General features: G+C 48.4%; 1 protein-coding gene across 1 annotated transcript in view; it reads right to left on the reverse strand.

The window, feature by feature from the left end:
• Positions 1-21,026, reverse strand: part of St14 (suppression of tumorigenicity 14) — a 40,367-nt gene continuing 19,341 nt past the window's right edge. The window contains exons 2-19 of the mRNA XM_028776191.1: positions 15,508-15,667; positions 15,066-15,193; positions 14,811-14,881; positions 13,678-13,835; positions 13,455-13,490; positions 12,988-13,228; positions 10,679-10,818; positions 9,901-9,998; positions 8,340-8,449; positions 8,096-8,226; positions 5,503-5,607; positions 5,034-5,144; positions 4,819-4,932; positions 4,450-4,572; positions 3,660-3,846; positions 2,129-2,403; positions 990-1,126; positions 1-641 (exon numbers count right to left, since the gene is read on the reverse strand). Coding sequence (XP_028632024.1) covers positions 480-641; positions 990-1,126; positions 2,129-2,403; positions 3,660-3,846; positions 4,450-4,572; positions 4,819-4,932; positions 5,034-5,144; positions 5,503-5,607; positions 8,096-8,226; positions 8,340-8,449; positions 9,901-9,998; positions 10,679-10,818; positions 12,988-13,228; positions 13,455-13,490; positions 13,678-13,835; positions 14,811-14,881; positions 15,066-15,193; positions 15,508-15,667 — 2,487 coding nt within the window. The 3' untranslated portion in view covers positions 1-479. The remainder of the gene's footprint in view (positions 642-989; positions 1,127-2,128; positions 2,404-3,659; positions 3,847-4,449; positions 4,573-4,818; positions 4,933-5,033; positions 5,145-5,502; positions 5,608-8,095; positions 8,227-8,339; positions 8,450-9,900; positions 9,999-10,678; positions 10,819-12,987; positions 13,229-13,454; positions 13,491-13,677; positions 13,836-14,810; positions 14,882-15,065; positions 15,194-15,507; positions 15,668-21,026) is intronic.

Consider the following 21,026-nt stretch of genomic DNA (forward strand, 5'->3'; position numbering starts at 1 on the left):
TAAAAAGAAATAAAATGTTTTACTCTCAAATACCCACCCCTGGCACCAGCAAAACAATTCAGCCTTAGGTGCCACTCGTTTCTGGGGGTCCCTAGAGCCAGAGCTTCCTGAAAAGAGTGACCTCCCGAGCCCTTCCACCCATAGGGCTCCCAGGAGCTCAACAATAGTTTTCCTTTAGAGTCAGGAAGCAGCTCTCCAGGAAAGCATCATCTTCACCCAGCTCAGGGCTAGAGGGGAAGGCTGCCATCAAATCCTTGCCCCCGGCTGGGCCACTAGCACAGAAGTACTCTCTCCGATTCCTGAGGGATCCCACTTTGGAAACTCAGGGAAGAACTCTGAGTCCTAGGGATGCAGTTCACAGTCTGGGTTGTGGGGGAGAGACCACAGCATAAATGTCCTCAGTGCTCCCCTCCTGTATCCAGGTGTGCGTGTCAGGGCATCCCCTGTGGGTATTCGTGGTCGGCCATCTGTCCATGCTCCTATACCCCAGTGTGCTCTTTGATCCAGTCCCGAACTACAGGGATCCTTGTGTACACGCCTGGCTTGTTCCTCTGAGCGCAGCCTTCACCCCAGCTCACCACACCAGCCTGGAAGATTCGCCCATCTTTCTCCACACTGGACAAGGGGCCTCCGGAGTCACCCTAAGCAAAAACAAATCCAGTGCATGAGGCCCTTACCTAAACTCTTAGTAGCTGCCTCAGCCAAACTGGCCTCTCCCATGGCCAACTGACCTCTCCCCACAGCTTGACTTCCCCTTGACTCCTGCTTACCCCTGCCCAGGCTCTCCCCAGCCCCACCTATCCCCAGCTCCAGCCTAGTTAGGGCTCCCTTCTCCCTATCCCCTGCCCTGCCTTTCTCTTTCTCTACCCTGCCTCTTTGCCTTCGCATTCTGCATGGCACTTCCTCTCCCTGGTCTGGCCTTTCCCCAGCTTCAGCCTTTCAAAGTCCCTTCCCTTCCGGCTCTGCCTTTCTCCTGTAAGCGCACACACCTGGCAGGAGTCCACACCCCCACTGAGGAAACCCACACACATCATCCGTGGGGTGATCTGCTGGGGTAGGAGGTCCTCACAGGTGGTCTGGTTGATGACCCGGATCTCACCCTTCTGCAGGATTAGTGCTCCAGTGCCTGGGGGAATAGTAAGATGGGGACTGAGGCAGGTAGCTCCCGGGGCAAGCCAGTCTACCTGGGGGAAAACTCACTGGAGATACTCCCCGCTGGTCAAGTTTACAAGCGATGCTTGCAAATAACCCAAGAGTCTGCAGCTGACATATCAATAGGTCAGTAGCCGATAACACACGGAGGGGTATTGTGTAGCCATTAAAAGTAACCAGACTGCACAGACTGTCAGATATACAGCAAGGCAGGGGATGGATGGAAAGTGGGGAAAACACCAAAAATCTCACCAAATGCCACAATAACTCTGCCAGTAAGGGAACCTTGTAAGTCAGGGTTTTACCTCTGTATGAATGTTCACCATGAACTATACCAATCTGGTAATGGAGTCTTTCAATCTTTTTTTTTTTTTTCTGGTTTTTCGAGACAGGGTTTCTCTGTGTAGCCCTGGCTGTCCTGGAACTCACTCTGTAGACCAGGCTAGCCTCCAACTCTTGAACTCAGAGATCCGCCTGCCTCTGCCTCCCAAGTGCTGGGATTAGAGGCGTGCACCACCACCACCCGGCGGAGTCTTTCAATCTTAAGTTTACCTACAACCTGCTTGTCCTCCACAGGGCACAAGGATGCACAATGGGTAACATCTGTGGGCCCAGCTCAAAGGCTTACCCACATAGAAAAGGAGCACCCCAGTTCACACTCACTGAACATGCAGATGAATAACCACAGTTAATAGATCAAGCAACTGACCACTCAGCCAGTTCAGTGGCAGAGTCAGGGCTTCAATCAAGAGCCCAACCTGCACATCCTACACTTTTTACTAGGAGCCTCCTTTTCCTTTCCGCCCCCAACAGCTTCATCCTGCCAGGCACTGGGACGTTGAGGAAGCCACCAGCCCTGAAGCCAGGATGGACTCTGTGCACCCTAGACAACAAAAGGGCTGTAGGTGTACAAGCACCATGGCCTTAAAGGTAGGCCTAGGGCTCTCTGCAGGTTCTGGTCTGGCCTGAAGCTCACCTCCCTCTTGTGTATGCCCCCAGCCTGTGACCCAGATGGCCTTGCCAGCAGGGAAGACATGGGTAGCATCAGGTAGGCAGATGGGGCGCACGACAGTGCTGTACTCCGCTGGCTTCTCCAGCTCCAGCAAGGCGATGTCATAGTCAAAGGTAAAGTCATTGAAGGAAGGGTGGCTGATGATACGTTTGAGCTTGAGCTCCTGTACCCCAGAGGCACTGCGCTTGCTCTGGTCCAGCAGACCCAGGAAGGCTGTCCACATCGTGTGGTCTGAGTACCTGGAATGGCACAGGGGAGGCAGAGCAGTCACTAGTCTGTGGGTGGCTATGAATGCACAGTCAGTGCCCTAAGTTCTCATAAAGACCCAGAAGGCTACCCACCATAAAAAAGGCCTTAAGCAGCTGCTGTGGAACAGGAGGCAGAGGGAAGCTCTTACTAGTAAGAGGTGTTGGATCACCCCCTCCCCTGGAGCTGGTGTTATAGGCAGTTGTGAACTATCCAACATGGATGCTAGGAGTTCAACTCTGGTCCAGACATACATTCTCTTAACCACTGAGCTGTCACTGCAGCCCAAGGCCTTCCCCTTTCTAATGTCCTCCCATTCATTCTTTATTCTCATATTTCTATTCCAGTGATGCATTCATTCACCTATTTGTTCACTCATTCACTCAATCATGAATGGACATCTATGACGTTCCAGAGAAAAGCCTTAGGGCCCATGTCAAGTTCAGAGTGTACCAGATCTTCTTTCCAAGGATGGACAAGTCTTAAATTCCCCTGCATCTGAATCCTCTTATACCCCTGTGGCCAACGGCCAGAGCATCTGGGGTCAGATACAAGTAGCCCCAGCCTCAAACCTACCTACCTGTTTCTGCTACTTCTCTGACCTTGAAGACTCTGACACCCACCTGCCTTGTCCTGAGAGACCAATTTGAGCCCTCCCTGTAGACACATACCTACTGTGTGCTAGATACAGTCCTGGGCCACAAGTAAATTATCACCTTTAGCTCTCCCAACTCTAAGGGTGAGAGCTCACTGTATCATATTGTCAGGGCCTAGAAAGGGAATAACCTGCCCCAAAGCCAACTGCAAGACAGACCTTAGACAGAATCAAGGCTCATCACTAACCAACCCCAAGGAGCCATGAAATTAGGAAGTAACCAAATAGCTCAAGTCTGGCTCTACCACTGAGCTGTGGACAAATGCCCAAACAAAAACCCAGACAAATGCCCCTTTCTCTCCAAGCACCAGTATCTGCAAAGTAGGGGCACATATAGAACTGTCTAATTTGTTAGGGGTAGCACACAGTGGACCTGACTGTGAGGCATGGTGCAGCATGCCTTTAATCCCAGGCCTTAAAAGGCAGAGTGTGAGTTCCGGGTCAGTCTGGTCTACATAGTGAGTACTAGAACAACCAGGGCTATGCAGAAAGTCCTATCTGGGATGCCCACTCCTCCATCACCCTGCTGTAGTGCCAGCTTACCCTGGCAAAAATTCAGACAAAGGATACCTCCCTGCATACCTGGATACTTACTTGAAATTTCTTTCATCCTGAAAGCAATGAGCTGCAGAGACCAGCCAGTCGGGAGAGATGAGTGAGGCCCCACACAAGTGGCCCTGGCCCAGGGCGTGGAGGCTCACCTGCCAGGGCCACTCGCCCTCGTCCGCATTCGTGCCGCCAACCACGCGAGCCTGTTTGGTAAATGATCGCAGCCCACATTCTGGACAGGGGATAGAGAACCAAAGTGCAGCCACTAAACATCAAAGGGACGTTCCTTGTGCGCGGCGAGACTCAGCTCAGGAATCTCCGTTGGGTATGCACAGCAACACTGAGCAGAAGGGTCCCTAAGCCTCACAGATCCACCATCCTCCCCTGTCCCCCGCTCTCCCTGCCCCACGCATAAGCACATCCAGGCTCTAGACACCTGCTGCTCTCGAGGGCTTAATGTGCTATCACTAGCTAAGGGATACAGCTCAGAACACAGTATATGGAGATATGAAGGCACTCCAGCCAGCTCTTCTAGGACACACAGCATGGGCGGGTGAGGCTCTTTCTCCTACAAGCCAGTCACCCATTGCTGTCTGTCTGTCTATGAAGCAACCAGTATGTTAGCTATGTCCCGGAGATGCTGACATGCTGGCTTCCCACAGAACTGTGTGTTTATGCCAAGGGGCGAAGTCTTCCTTTCCTCCAGACAGATGTGCCCTCTGAGTGGGTACTGGGCTGTGTGAGTGGGGTTCTGGTAAGATCTCCACCCCTGGGTGCTCTCCCAGATGCTGCACAGTGAACACCCTGGCCCACCATGCACAGCTGCCCTGCTTACCACAGTTTTTTTCATCCGAGCCATCACTACAGTCCTTCTTCCCGTCACATTCAGGATTGCCCTTGCTCAAACAGAGGCCATTTTGGCAGCGGTAGGTATATTTGGTGCAAGAGACGACATTCACTGTTTATGGGAGAGGATGGACATGTCACGCCACCACTGGCCACCTTGCTGGCCACCCGTGTCCACAGCCCTGCTCCAGGTTCTCCACCTTCTGGAAGATTCTCCCCAGACTTAATAAACAGGAAAGTTGGGTTTGCAATCTCTGAGAGCACTCCATAAAGCCTCAGACAGGCTCCTACCTTGGGGTGCAGTTTTAGTGAGAGGAGTTACCATCCACACGGGAAGGCAGCCAGAGCTGGGTCTTACCGCTGTCACATGAGGCCTCGTCAGACCCATCTCCACAGTTGTCCTTCCCATTACACTTCTGGCTCTCAGGGAGACACTTCCCATTGGAACACTTGAAATTCCCAGCAGGACAACCTATGGAGATGCAGATCCTTAGCAACCTGCAGCATGCCTTGACTCACTGGGCCAAACGGGGACCTGGGAACCATAGCAGCCCCTCACCCCAAGGTACTCACTGCACCCCTCCTCGTCACTGCCGTCCCCACAGTCATTGACACTGTCACAGACCCAGAAGAGGGGCTTGCAGAACTGGTTCTTGCACGTGAACTGGTGGGTGGTGTTGCATCCTATTATGGGAGAGCTAGAATCAGCTGCAGGCTCCCCGGGCAGCCTGGGCAGTCACAGTTGCCAGAGATGCCGTCTTATCTAGAAAATAGTGAGCATCTCCACACCAGTAGCTGTCAGTGCTGACAGACACTCACCTGCTAGCCAAGATTTCCAATGGCATGGGGGGTGGAGGGAACAAGGGTGAGACCAGGGTCTCAATGCCTCGTGTCTTTCTGCCAGGATAGACAAGGCAGAACCAGGGAAGGAGAAGGTCATGCCACCGGACAAGAAAAGGGTAGGAAAGAGCAGGAGGCAGGAGGGGGCAGGGCCTGGTATGAGGAATGGGGGAGGAACTGGGGCAGACTACAGAGGACTCACGGCAGTAGCGCTCATCACTGTAGTCAGGGCAGTCTGCCCAGCCGTCACAGCGCAGGTCCTTGCGGATGCACCGTCCAGTCTTGCACATGAACATCCCTGGGCACGCTGTAGGGATGTAGAGACAGGGATGAAGTTCATGGCTGCCCCCTCTTTCCCTACCAGCCACCTCACAGCCCCACTAAGACATCAGCCTGTAAGTAGATGTAGACACTGAGAGCCAAATCTGACAAGGGGAACTTTTGTATCAGCAGCCAGAATGGGTAGCATGCTGGTGGATGGCCCTGACCACTGACTGTGCTGACTGCATAGCCATGGGGAAGAGAAGCCAGCTGCATGCGTAGTCCTCCACTGTCCTGTGTTTCTCCAGACAGAGGCCTGTGACTCGGCACTCTGCCTGTGGGGTCACAGAACAGTGCGCCCGTAGTGTTTATGTCCTAGCCAAGTGAAAATGACCTCAGTATTTCCTTGATGCTAACACTTCAACATTCATGCTAACAAGTTCAACATTCCCGAAACAGGGAGAAACCTGACAATTATTCCTTGGGTGGAGGACAGAGCTGTTGTCATTGCCCCCGCACAAACACAACTTCAGTCACAAGTATGTCCTTACATCAAAGCTATCCAGTCATCCAGAAAGACTTTTGGAAGCTATCCAGCTGCATTGCGTTTTTAAGGTTTATTGATTCTCGTTTTGTGTGTATGGGTGTTTTGCCTGCATTTCATGGCTATGAACCACTTGCATGTAGTGCCCATGGAGGCCAGAAGAGGGCGACATATCCTCTGGGACTGGAGTTAACAGGCGGGAACCACACCTGGGTCCTCTGCAAGAGCAACAGTGCTCTTAATCACTAAGCAATCTCTGAGGGGCTCTAACAGGCCTGAGCATGGCAGACACAGGCCTGAGCATGGCAGACACCTCAGACAGGTTTTGCCCTTTTACCCCTTTCCTTCTCCCTTGCTAAAAACCATTACATTCCTAAAGCTAGCTCCATGACCATTCCCTCATTTGGCTACTTCCTCCTCCTGAGGGTGACTACCAAGGACCAGATATGAAAGTATTGAAGTCTAGCAATCAAAAGCCCTCTTTGGGTCACCTAATTAACATGCCCAATTCAAATTAAACACCTCTTACTAACATGGAGTTTTCCGTTGGACATTTATAAACCACCATTGGCCTATGGGCCACGTCTGTCTCCTCTCAGTCTAGAGACAGCCTTTTGTCCCTCCAGGACAAATATCCCTTCCCCCTCTCCCTTGTTCTTTCCCCTCATCCTCTATCTCCTGTCTTTGTCTCTTGCTCCCTGCCCTTTGTCTCTCTGGGGCAAATAAATCTCCTTTGGTCTGAGAATTTGGTCTTGGGGTGTCCTGAACCGACTCTGAGGCCCTTACACTCTCGCCAGCCCCTGAAGTTACATTTTAAATTAAATGTGAGTTTCAGTACTTAAAATGCCTCCCAAAGGATTATTCCATGATACAGGGCTGAGATTAAAAGTTGCAGCACGAACTGCCCTCAGCCAAAACACCAAGACCCAGAAGTCTGCAGAATCTGAGGCTTTTTCAGAGTTGACATGATGCCACAGGTGGGAAGGCACAAACCTGACCTCATGTGACCTCATGTGACTTGAGAAAACACAGGTGTGCTGATGTGATGTTCTGATGACGCTCACGAGAAGAAAAACTGAGTTTCATTTTGTGTTTGTGTGTGCTGTATGTACATATTCCTGTGCACACGGAGGCAGGAAGGCAATGTCAGGTCTTCCTCAGTCACTCTCTTTTGGGGGGTTTTGGTTGTTTGTTTTTTTTGTTTGGTTGGTTTTTTAGTCAAGCCTTCTCATTGAACCTGAAGCACATCAATTCAGCTATACTGGCTGGCCAGCAGGCTCCTATGTCTGCCTCCCTGGCTCTGAGTTATGGGCACACGACTCAGTTTCTATGTGGGTGTTGGAGATCCGAATGCAGATTCTCATGCTAGGTGGCAAGAACTCTACTATCTCAGCTCTCTCTGAAGCCCCAGATTTCACGTTTAGACTTGGGTCCCATTTCCAAGATCCACTGTGGATATATAAAACTTTTTAAGTCCGAAGTTCACCACACTTCTAGTCCCAGGCATTTTAGATATGGGACACTCAATCCGCACTCTTTAGGCCAACGAATCGCTGTTCACATAGCTAATAGTGTTTTCTAATGTTTCAGTACTTCAAATTAATCCTAAAAGTGCTAATAGATTCTCAAGGGAAGCACAGATTACCAAAAAGAGGTGTGGCCCCAGGAAGTTGGTAAGGAAGGTCTGAGGGCTCCTTTGCATCTCAGGGAAGCAGCCATGAGAAGCACAGATGTACCAGTGTTTACTCATTCTCTTGTTCTTGTGCTGGGGACTGATCACAGAGCCTCGAGATCTTTCTTAACACAGAGAGCCACACCCCTAGCCCAGCCTTTTTTTTTTTTTCCCCATAAACAGCTTTGCTTTCCTCTAAAGCTACCGCAGTGAGATGCATCTGACACTCCATTGTCTCGGAGGAAGCACAGTGCAGGACAGAACAGAGAGTACTTCCTGCACCAATCCCACCAACCATCAGCAGCCACATTCACTCACGGTCATTGGAGTCGTAGGACAGGTACTCAGCTAGGAACCCTGTGTCCGTGTACGAGTGGTCAGAATGGAAGTGAACTGTAATCTTGCTGCTGTTGCTGCTCACCACAAACTGGGACCTCTCACCACAGTACCTAGAGGCCAAGAGTGAGGCTGAGGGAGATTCGGCTGGCAACCAGACAACTGGGGGTGCCTGGAGTCAGCCCTCCCAACATCCAGGATGGTGGTTGCACCCCCAGGGGCTCACTTCTCCCCGTTGATCTCCACATAGTCCTTGGTGCAGGAGCCCACTGGTACGTTGGGGTCAACCAGAAAGAAGAGTTTGAAGCGCACCTTCACATTCCGGTTGTTGGGCACCTGGACAGAGAGATGCTTTGGGGACTCTGACTTCTCTGGTACTTAACACAAAGGATATCCACAGGAGGGCAATGGAACAGGATGAAGCAGGATCCTGAATGAACCCTATACGCACTATGACCTTTCCTCCTACATACATATATACATACATACATACATACATACATACATATGATAAATGGCTCTCCCATTTTTAAGTTTTAGTTATTTTAACTGATATATAAAACCATAAATATATTATTACTACATAATCCTTAAATCAGATTAAAGGTATTTACCTCCTTGAATATTTATGATGGTTTTTAAATAGTGAAAACCTTCCTCTGGCTTTTTGAGGTCTGGTACCTCTAGTCAGTGTCTCTGCAATACATGCCAGAGTGCCTGGGTCCTGTCTAACTGAACATCATTCCCCCAAACCTTAATCAGCTTCTTCCACCCCTTCTCCCTACTCTCCCAACCTCTCTGGTAACCATTACTCTCTTGATTTCTAAGAGGCCAACCTTTGGGAACTCCACCTATGAGTAAGGCCATGTGACCCTTGTCTTTCTTGTGTCTTTTTTTTTTTTTTTTTTTTGGTTTTTCGAGACAGGGTTTCTCTGTATAGCCCAGGCTGTCCTGGAACTCACTCTGTAGACCAGGCTGGCTTTGAACTCAGAAATCCGCCTGCCTCTGCCTCCCAAGTGCTGGGATTAAAGGCGTGCGCCACCACTGCCCGGCCCACAAGTCTTAATAACTTCAACATTTAATTTTTCACCTGCAGGAAGGACTTTCTATCTTTTCTGTGGTCTATCCAAAGAGCTAATATTTAGGGGTCATTATTAAGTAAGAGTTCTTTGAATGCAAGCCCTGTGACACACAATGGTCAGTGTGATACCCTGAAGGGTATTAAGTAACTAACAGTCAAGTATCACATCCAGCGTGGGCACTGAACAAACCCATTCTTCCCACCCACATTTATTGCTGGAGTTTCCCACCTAACATTTTCAGATCGTGACTGACCACAGGTAACTGCAACTTGGAAATGAAAACCATAAGCACACGTATGGGAATTTGCTTGTACTCCATTACTTTGAAAAGCTAGGATGGTGTCTCAGCATCTTTAAGGAAAGACCTCCAATTGGAGGGCGTGAGAGGTGCCCTGAAGCACTGCCGCTATGCGAGGACTTGCTCTCATCACACTTTCTGTGAGGTCATCCTGACAACACCTCTTAGAAACAGATCCTGGGCCTCACTTTACCCGGAAGCGAGCTGACCCAGAGAAGACAAATAAGTAGCCTGTGTTCTCTCTGTTGCCAACCAAAGAGCTGGGGCATAAGTCTGGATGTGGCTAGTCTTGCAGCAAAGAGCCTAGTCTTGTGGGTCCTGTTAATGTGGCACTTTGGGTTGTTAACGTCATCTTCCCCTCCTGCTTTTCCTCAAGTCCTGTGGCACTCACAGCCACCCCCTCCTACCTTGATATTCCATGTGCAGTTGATGTTGGGTGGGTAGTGACCTGGATAGTAGGGGCTGCTAAATGTCCCTTGGGCTTCACTCAAAAAACCACCACAGCCTAAGAGGAAAGGGAGGAGAGAATGGGAAATTTAAGGACCATCTTCGACACAGGGTATAGGAAGAGCTGTACAATCTGAGGAGAACTCAATCTTCTCACCACCTGTCTTCCGACAGGACAGTGTACTTTGGCAAGGTGCTTAAAGCCAATTGCTTTTAATAGTGGTCCCTTAGTGCTGGAGAGATGGCTCAGCGATTAAGAGCACTGGCTCCTCTTCCAGAAGACTTGAGTTCAATTTCCAGCATCCACATGGCAGCTCACAACTGTCTGTAACTCCAGGTCCAGAGGATCTGGCACCCTCGACAGACATGCAGGCAGAACACCAATGCACACAGAAATAAATGAAACTTAAAAAAAAAAAAGTGGTCGCTTAGCTGGGCATGGTGGTACATGCCTTTAATCCCAGAGGCAGGCAGATCTCTGCGAGTTGAGGCAGCCTCTTCTACCTAGTGAGTTCCAGGACAGCCAGAGCTATACACTGAAACCCTGTCTCAACACCACCACCGCCACCCCAAATTAAAATTTTTTTAGAAAGGAGGTAAAATGCCCCTTGGTCTCAGTTTCCAACCTGTCCGCAGAAGGGCCAGTCTGCCAACCCCCTGGGTTCAGGAATTCCTCTAAGGCCTGCCCCCTGTCTGCAGCCTAAGAACTTGCCCATCATTAGCCCTGACTGCTCTTACTGCTCATCTTGGGCAGCTGGAAGAAAGTGGCCTCAAAGCCAGGATGTCGCCGGTCAGTGTTGGTTATCAGCGTGACGAGGAAGACGTTCTGGGAGGAGAGGAAAGTCAGGTTGTAGGAGGGTGAGTAGGTGCCACATAGCCTGCAAGGCAGAGAGACAGAGTTAGTGACAGAGACAAAACACAGATCTTTCACACACAACTTAGCTCCCAAGTTGAGAGGTCATAGGACCCCACTCCTAACCCCAGACCTGAACACACAAGGGCAGGGTCAAAAAGGCTTTGTATAAAACGAGTCATGCTGGTACATATCTGAAGCCCCATCAGTGGGAGGCTGAGGTATGAAGATTTTGAGTTCAAGGCTAGCCTACTGTTTGGGGAAACAGGTCTCAGGTTAGCCTCAAATTCTCATCCTTCTGCCTCAGTCTCCTGAGTCTGGAGTGGCAGGCATGCATCGCCATGCCAACCAAAACTTTCTTCTCTTTATTTTATTGTTCTAAAGTATTTATCAGGTATAAACTTAATCAATATTACTTATTTTAGTGGCTACAGTGCAAATGGAACATCTTGTGCCTTCTGCAAGCTGCATAGTGAGAACCATCAGTCCAAATAGAGAGCTCCTGTCTCAAAAGCAAACAAAAAACTAACAAAAACCAACCAACAAACAAGCTATTACATTACAATCCCTTCTAAAGCCATGCACACATACACCAAGTCAGGTCCAACCTAGCAACGGTTGACTTTAGGTGTGAGAAGAGGCGTCACTGATGATTAGAGTTATCAACCTGATAAAATCTAGAATCACCCAGGAGATGGACCTTTGGACCTGCAAAGTAGATGTGTCAGTGGGGTGGGACAGCTGTGATGTCACTTCCTGGTGGGGACCCTGAATGTACAAAATGGAGAGATGCCAGACATTCATTACTCTCTGCTTCTTGATTGTGGATACAATGTAACTGGCTCCCTCCAGCTCTTGTCAACCTGACTTCCCGCCATGGTGGACTATGAGCCAGGTAAAGCCTTTCTCCCTTAAGTGGCTGTTCTCAGGGTGTCTTATCACGGCGACCCAAAGAAACTAAGACAGTCATGGTCACTTACTCTCCTCCTAATACTTCCCCTCTGGGAATTTCATCATCATTATCATCATCATCACTATTATTATTGTCATTATTAGTTTTTGTGTATGTGAGAGACGAGAGACAGAGGCTGTTCTAGAATTCACTAGGTAGCCGAGACAACTCTCTTGCCTCAATTTTCTGAATGCTAAGACTCAGTTCAAACCACCATGCCTGGCTTTAGGCTTTTTGGGGTGAGGGGAATATTTCTTTTTTTTGCATAATTAACAGATGGGAAAATGTTTATAGAGAAATGAGAAAAGGGCTTAGTCTTGACTGTTCAGCTGTGGCCAAAGATGGTTCTGTCCTGGTTTGGGTCAAGATGGATAGAAGGCTTTGACCTGCATCAAGGAGAGGCTGACCATCACCAATACTCTTGAAGGGGTAAAAAGAACTCCACCCTAACATGCAGCTTTCTGGGGCACCCATCTTGGACTACTCCCAATCCCTCCCAATGGGAATATTAATAACACCTTTATTTTCTGTAATTCTAATGCTCTGACAGCCTCAACTTTGCCTTCCTGGTACCAACCAATCCCTAGAGGCTACTACCAACTAGAATCTCCTATCAACACTTTTCCGATGCCTGCCAGCCAATCAGAGTCCCCAGACCCTCCCCACCAGGTTGTCACAGGTGGGGCCCAGTAGCAGACAGCTAGGGGCAGCCCTGACTCCAGAGTTTGCTGAGATGATCCCAGTGAGCCTATTTGAGGCCTTTTCCCCATGTTGGCTTAATTTCTTAAAGGAACCTTCACAATCTCCTTTACTCCCTCTGCCTCCCAGCCAACCTGGAGCTTCCGGTGTTGCCCTGTATACAGAAGTGAGCTGTGCTGTGCTGAGCTGTGCTATACCATGTTCTGTCTGCTCGGGAACTGTAGCAAAACTTTTCAATGGGAACTGTCTCCTGGACTGCAGGCCTGGCTATATATGCTTTACCATAATCCTTCCTTTCTGGCACCAGTTAGGGAAGCCCACACTTCTCTGCAGGATGTACATTGGTCTTATTACTGACAAAACCAAGGATCTCCTTGCCCACTCTCTGGAGCTCATGCAGGTGTATACCATGCCTGCCCTCCACTGTCTACTTCACAGCAGCCTGTAGCCAAATGTCACCAACTATATCCCAAGCCTATACCACAATCTGTCCAAATAGTTCATCCCTCAGCCAGCGCCTCCCCTGCTTTCCAGGACACTCACCGCACCACAGCATGGGGCTCCATGGGGCTCAGGCTGTCATACACTGTGACCAGGTCACTGCCGTGCTCATCACAGGGAGCGACATCAAAGCTTCGGAAGGTGAGGCTCAGTACAGAGTCGGCGTCCCCCCGCAGGACCCAATGGCAGCGGGCATGAGCTGGGTAGGGACTGTTAGGGAAACCAGGGGTGGTGAAGCGTGTCACCGTCCCACTATGTGCGTGTAGGGCAAAACTGCAACTGTCTGTGGGAGAGACAAGACAGAAGAAAGGTGTGAACCCTGCAGGCCTAGCTCCACCCCCAATACATCTCAAATCACTGCAAGCTCAGGTAGACACAAGGAAGGGGTTTTGGAGGGGAAGGGACAAAGATGAGATTCTTGTCCATCAGCACCATCTGGGGACCCCATGGCCTAAGGGGCATCTAGCAAGACAACTTTCTTCTCCACCAGAGGTCAACATGATACTTACTGTCCTGAGTCCTCTGCAGCATTCTGGGGTCAATGGCTGAAGAACAAGAAGGCGAACATTTTACCCAATCTGTTTCCTTACTCTTGCCTTCTTATTACCCAAAGGGAGGTGCCAGTCAGCAAGCAGAATCCTCCAGGACACCCAGGCCTGTGAGTGTAGATCTTCCAGCCACCCCTCTACAGGCTGGCCCACACATTCCCACCCTGGTCTACCCCTTACTCACGGAAGGCCACCACAGAGGTCAGCACGAAGGACTTCAGTGCCCGTGCTCGGGGTGGCAATGTGACAAATCGCTCCACAGCCATGGCACGGTCAACCTCTTCTGCCAGGTGTGGGGGGATGCTGAACACTGACCAGTAGTAGGCAATGACACTGCCCTCACTGGGGAGAGACAGGGGAGACCCTAAAATGGGGAGGGAGCTCCAGAGACCTATACTCTATATGACAGACAGACAGACAGACAGACAGACAGACACACACACACACACACACACACACACACACACACACACACACACGGCAGCATCATGGCCCTTGGCCTTCTGCTCTCTTGGTCTCAACCCTCAGGCTGGGGCCAGCTCAAGAGTGAGGAGGAAGCCTGGGCTAGGCTTGAACTCACAGCACCTCAGTAGAACCATGCTGGCTGGCTCTGATTGCTGATTTGAGACTGGGGTGAGAATCCACCTGCTACCCCGTATTACAGAAGCTTCAACTGAACAAGCAAAATAAAAGTACTTTGGAGCTGGGTGTGGTAGCACACACCTACAATTCCAGATACTGGGCAGCCTGAGCAACTTGAGGAGGTGATGTTTCCAAAGAGAGAGAAGAGGTTGTCTGCTCAGTGGCAGAGAGCTTAGCAGCAATAAGGTCCCATGGTCAACTCTCAGGACCGTACACATGTACACTGGGGGCCAGGTACAATGACTAAAGCTCACATTCCCAGTTACTCAGGAGGCAGAGACAGGAGGATCACCCAAGTCCACAAGTTTGAGGCCAGTGTAGGCAACACAGTGAAAGCATGTCTCAAATATAGAGGGGAGGGGAACTGGAGTATGACTCATTGGTAGTTTGCCTGACATGGGTAAGGTGATAGATTCCATCCCCGGTGCCACAGAAAAACAATGAGAGCAAATGAAGTTTGCACACAGCCTTCCTGGACACCTCGACTCCAGCAAACCCAAATTCTTTATGAATTTAGTGCCTAGGGCAGCTCCTGTGGAAATGGTGCTTGTGGACTGCCCAGCCAGCACCATCAATCCCTGCCTTCATTCTAAGTCACTTGCACAAGGACAGACACACTGACCCTCTTCCCAGACACCCAAAGCCCATGCCACCACAGCAACCTCCAGAACCCACCTGAAGGCAGTTACAGTTGACTTCTTGTAGTAGGGACCCAGGACAGAGATTTGACTGTACAGCAGCTTCAGCTGAGGGGAAAAGACAAGGCTTTAAGCTGGCCAAATAGGAAAAATGACCCCTTTCCTAGACTGCTCCCAGGCCCCCATCCCATCCTCAGCCCAAGGATCCAGGAGCAGCAGTGAGCTAAGTCTTTATACATGGCAGGGTGCTGGGGCAGGCAGGACAAAGGACTTCCCCTGGTACTAGACTCACCGCTTCCTTCACCTGGTTGGCCAGGCTGATAAACTCTGTGGAGGTGGAGTTCTCATATGCATCCAGAAAGTTCTCATTTGTGATCCTCAGATGGCCATTGAAGACCTTCTGGACCCGCACATTCCGGTCTGCCAGAGATAAAAAAAAAAAAAATATGATGGATGGTCACGTGACTCCACCAAGCCCACCCTGCCACCCTCAGCTGGGACAGACAAACGCCAAGAGGGGGCCAGATCTGAACAGGCCCCCATCATTCACCATCATGGTCTGAAACGGCTCAGGGAGACAATGCACTGGGCCCCTCCCACACATCATTCTCCTCCCATTAACCCTCATCCTTGACCTCATTCTCCCCTGTCTGTCATAGGCGGCCCTTTGGCCTCCCCAGTGAGGGAAGAGGGAGAGCTGCCACTATGTCACCCTCCGAAGCCAATGTACTCACAATGAAAGTGCCACACCAGCAATCCAGCCACAAGCGAGAACAAGAGGAAGCTGAACAGCACGGCCACCAGCACCACCCAGCGCCTGGGGCCTCGCTTCTCCACTTTCTTAGCGTTGTTCGCAGGCAGGAACTCCACACCCTCCTCAAAGCCGTTCATGTTCTAAACGCAAAAAAGTTTCCCGGACTCAGAAACGCTTTCACAATGGCTTCCCTCTCAAGTTCAGTGACATTTGTGAGCTTGGGGGAACTAGGACTGCACAATGGAGAAGGGGCTTCACCCAGGAGTGCAGGGCCTCTATGCCCAAGGGCCGCCACCTGTCCCAAGATACAAATCACCACCCCAGTGGAAGAAATGGGGGTGCTTCTATCCATACCCCATTGGCTGGTGAGCATGAGCTGCTCCACATAACACAGGGCAAGGTGGACTGCTCTGGGTCCATATTTCTACAAATCCAGCACTTGGGATGTGAGGGCAGAGGATTAGGAGTTCAAGACCAGCTTCAGCTACATAAGGCGTTTGAAGTCAGCCTGAGCTACATGAGACCCTGTCTCAAGATAAAACCAAACAAGTTTAAGACTTCAGGAGTCTCTACACCCACTGCTTTGGATCTGGACTTGAGCATAACGTCTTTGGCATAAGCGGCTGCCAGGTATAGGCAGAGCAAACAGCCCAGGAACACAAGTGGCATTGTGGACCCTCTGCAGGGACTCCTAAGAGACCCTCGACTGTACCCAGTGCAGTCCTTTTGGCCACCTGGGCCAGGAACCTATGGGCAAGATGAAAATTGCCCACCCTGTCTAGCAGCTTTACCCCCGATGTTGCAAAGAAAGCAATGGCCCCACCTTGACTACCTCAGCTGCAGAACTGTTTCAGGTCTCTGAGACATACCTGCCGTCACCTCAGATCTGTATGTCAAGCTCCAACAACAAACATGTCTTCTATTTTTCAAGTGTGTGTGTGTGTGTGTGTGTGTGTGTGTGTGTGTGTGTGTCTGTCTGTCTGTCTGTCTGAGGACAACTTGTGGAAGTTGGCTCTTCCACTTCCACCACGTGGACTCCAAGGACTAAATTCAGGTTGTTAGGCTTGGTGCCTTGGTGGCTAAGGTGTTTAACTGCTGGGCCACCTCAATGGCTGCTCTTCAACAATTTCATACAGGAATATGATACATTCTGATGACTCTCTCCCCATACCCTCTTTTTTCTCCCTCCCATCCATCAGTCTCCCTTACAGTCTCATTCCCAGATTTATGACTTTTCATTTTGTGACCCAGTTACTCTAACCAATGCCATGTGTGTGTGACCCTTGGATGGAAACTATCCACTAGAGACTTGGGAGTCACCAGTGGGTGTACAAATGTAGACGATGGCTTCTCCTTTCCCTGAAACTATTGGGTGTATGTTCAGGAACGAGAAGTAGGGCTCATAGCCCCTCCTTCAACCACGCCTGACCACTGACTGTTGACTGTGGGAACCCATCCATTGCAGGCAGTCGCAGCCACCGTAGGATCATGATTGCAAAGGCAGTGTCTTGCCTAAAGATGGTACTTGGCAGCCCCTCTGAATGTCTTCCAGCCCTTCCATGCTTTTCACGCACCTCTAACTCAATGTTCCCTTGATCTTGAGACTTAGAGAAGAGCAGTTTAAGTGTCTTAGAGCTAAGCACTCATCCATCTCTTACTCTCAGCACCTAGAGCAGCAAGAGTCTTTGCATTCACCACTGCCTGAACCAACATTTGATGTGTCACGTCATCACAGTATTAACGTTCATATGATTGGCCCCACCCCCTGCCATATCGGAATATTTATATCTCAAAGTCTCAAGTCTTTACTCAATAGACCCACAGATGCACATCTCAGAGGCAGGTACATAAAGATATTTCATTCTACTTCTTCAAGAAGTCACTATATGCCGGGCAGTGGTGGCACACACCTTTAATCCCAGCACTTGGGAGGCAGAGGCAGGCAGATTTCTGAGTTCGAGGCCAGCCTGGTCTACAGAGTGAGTTCCAGGACAGCCAGGGCTGCACAGAAAAACCCTGTCTCGAAAAACAAAACAAAACAAAACAAACAAACAAAAAGAAGTCACTATATAGAACAGATTGACCTCAAATTCTGAGATACCTCTGTCTCTGCATCTCCTGGGAGGTGGTATTAAATGCATACACCCGAAAGGGGGTGATTCTGATGCTAAGGTCCTGTCTCCCAGTTGGTCCTTGATTTGTCAGTAAAGAAGGCCAGGGGCTAATTCCTGGGCGGAAGGTACAGGCGGGACTTCCTGATCCCAGGAGGAAAAGTCAGACACAAGAAAGGAGAGAGGAGTTTCTGCCATGCTTTGGAGGGAGAAGAACACAGCAACCATGGGAGATCTTAGGGGATCTGGGGCCTGTGGCCACTACCACAGGGGGGTGGCCAGGGATGTTTGACAGGAGCTAGGTGGGATTAGCCACTGAAGTTTACGACAGGTAGAGAGACAGAGATAATGAATTGGTAAGGGTACACTTTTCCAGATGGGAGATATCAACACCTAGCAATTGTGCCAAGAAGGCAAGTTGTAAAGGAAGAAACTGTGTGTGTGTGTTTTGTCTGAGGATTCAAGGGAAGCCAGATGGGGGCTGGTAGCATGGCCAGTCCTGGAGCAAAGATGGTAGCTTAAAACTACACTCAACATACACCCCCATACCTAGCTAATTTAAAAAAAAAAGATTTATTTATTTTATATATATGAGTACACTGTCACTGTCTTCAGACACACCAGAAGAGGGCATAGGATCCCATTACAGATGGCTGTGAGCCACCATGTGGTTGCTGGGAATTGAACTCAGGACCTCTGGAAGAGCAGTCAGTGCTCTTTACTGCTGAGCCATCTCTCTAACTTTGCCTAGCTAACTTTTAAAGACTTTGTGTAAGTGTGTGTATCTGTGTGTGGATATGTGAGTGTAAGTACTCAAGGAAGCTACAAAAGGGTGTCAGCTCACCTGGAGCTGGAGTTGCAAGCATTTGTGAACCACCCAAGGTGGGGTGCTGGGAGACAAATTTAGCAGCAAGTGCTGACTACTGCTGAGCCCCAATTTACTAACTTGATAATGTAAATCATAACATCGTCTCTTCCTTTTTTCTCCTTCATCCTCCCAAAGTTGCATAATCAATGTTTTTAAAAAATTATATACAACAAGGGGTAATGGCGCACATTTGTAACTCTAGCACTCAGCAGGCAAGGGACAGTAGGATTGCCAGTTTGAAGTAAGCCCAGACTACATAGCAAACAGCAAACAGCCTGGACTACACATATACAAAGCAAGATCCTGTCTCAAAATAATTCTCCCAAACCATACATACAAACAATTAAAAAAATACAACTAAATATGTGTGTGTGCTATAAATGAGATAAATGAGTGAATACATACATACATACATACATACATACATACATACATCTTCTTAATCTTTTTTTTTTTTTTTTTTTGGTTTTTCGAGACAGGGTTTTTCTGTGTAGTCCTGGCTGTCCTGGAACTCACTCTGTAGACCAGGCTGGCCTCGAACTCAGAAATCCGCCTGCCTCTGCCTCCCAAGTGCTGGGATTAAAGGCGTGCGCCACCACTGCCCGGCCTTCTTAATCTTTTTACTAGACTGTTCCACTCACTATTATTTTCTCTCCTATATAATAATTTGTTTATATTAATACACTCAAGTTTAAACATAATTGCTAAGACCTTGTAATAGTCTTCTCAACCTTCCACATATAAAGTCAAATAACTCATTTCATTTTCTCCCTATGAGCCTCTTTTCCAGAGCCCTCTGTCCTTTCTTATACCTATTGTGAACTGTCCTTCCCCATGCCTGAGAACATCCTTTGCCTTTGTCTTGCTCTGAAGCCTCTGTTCCCTAAAATCCCATCTTCATCTCTTGTGGCTCATTCTACTTTCATTTGGACTTTCTTGGGTTTTGTTGTTGTTGCTGTTGTTGTTGCTGTTTGTTTTTTGTTGTTTTGTTTTGTTTTTATTGGTTTTGTGAACAAAGTTCACGACACAACTCCATAGCCTAGGCTGACCTGGAACTCACTACTTAGCCCAGGTTGGCTTAAACTCAGTGATCCTTCTGCCTCAACCTCTGAGTTCTGGGATTGCAATCATGGATCCACCCTTTCTAAAGGTTATTCCACTTTAAGAAGCTTTCCAAGAAGGAAGGAAAAGTTTTGATACTTCACATAGTTTTAAATATAGTTTTTATTTCTTCTTTTGTGTGTGTGTGCGTGTGTGTGTGTGTGACACACTTTTAATTCCAGCACTCAGGAGGCAGAGGCAGGTGGACCTCTGAGCTCAAGGTCAGCCTGGTCTACATAGTGAGTTCTACAATGGTCTGGGTCTCATAGAGAGATTCTATTTCTAAAAAATAAAAAATAAAATTTTATATATATATATACATATATATGTGTATATGTATATATACATACTTTTCTCTGCGCTCATTTTTGTTGATAGTTGGGGTGAGTGTAGAACTATAGGGTTAAAATAATTTCCTTTTTGAACTTTGAAAACACTGTGTTTCTAATTTTGCTTCTGAGAGCATAATCTGTTATCTTTCATTTAATGACTTGTCTTTCTCTGAAAAACCTCAAAATGAACCCTAAATTAGCTCTGAATTTCATTACACTGAAGTTGCCATATGTCCTCTGAATTTAGAAATTTCTGTGTTTCAATCTAAGAAACTTTCTTGTGATATTTCTTTCTCACTTTCATTTTTCCTGATCTACTTTTTCCTAACTTTATCAATACTTTCTTATCTTTTCTCTGTATTAGCCATCTCATTCTTTAACCTTTTTTATTGAAGTTCTTCATGTTTGCTACCAAAACTTTAATAAGGTTTTCATTCCTTCCTCTTTAACTGTATTTTGTATTTGTTTTGTAGAAGTATGCTTTTCTCTTTATATTTCTCTGAGTACCTTTTCTTTATATTGACGTTTTTCTTAAAATGCTCAAGGATCATTCATTGTCCATTCCATTTACAGAGTGAGATCCTAAAAGCAGTTCACATTTCTGCATGCAAATGTCTAGTCAGATTTTCTACTGGGCGCTTCCAACAGTATCTTGGTCATGCTATGGTATGGTTTAATTGCTCCAAGAAAATACAGCATTCTGATCTCTTGACTGGATTTATACATGGCCCCTGGCATTCAGGAACAGGTTGGGGAATAAACTCATTTCCCTTTTTCCACTCCTCACTATGGCCTCTTCTGACTTTGTGTCCTGAAGTCCAGATGTTCTCTGGTTAAATTTTTCCAACTATGCTTCTCATCCACTATGGAAGTCTGGAGGGATAGATGTCTCTTTACTTGAGCAAAAGTAAAGATTTTGAGATTCTGGACTAAACATTTCCTAGTCTCATTCTCATCTTCTGTAACATTTAGGCCTAGGGACTCAGTGGTCCAATACTTGCCCAACAATCATAGGATCCTGGGAAGGAAAGAAGGAAGGAAGGAAGGAAGGAAGGAAGGAAGGAAGGAAGGAAGGAAGGAAGGAAGG

Source organism: Grammomys surdaster, unplaced genomic scaffold, assembly GCF_004785775.1.
Source record: "Grammomys surdaster isolate TR1022 unplaced genomic scaffold, NIH_TR_1.0 266, whole genome shotgun sequence".
Classification (NCBI taxonomy): Eukaryota; Metazoa; Chordata; class Mammalia; order Rodentia; family Muridae; genus Grammomys; species Grammomys surdaster.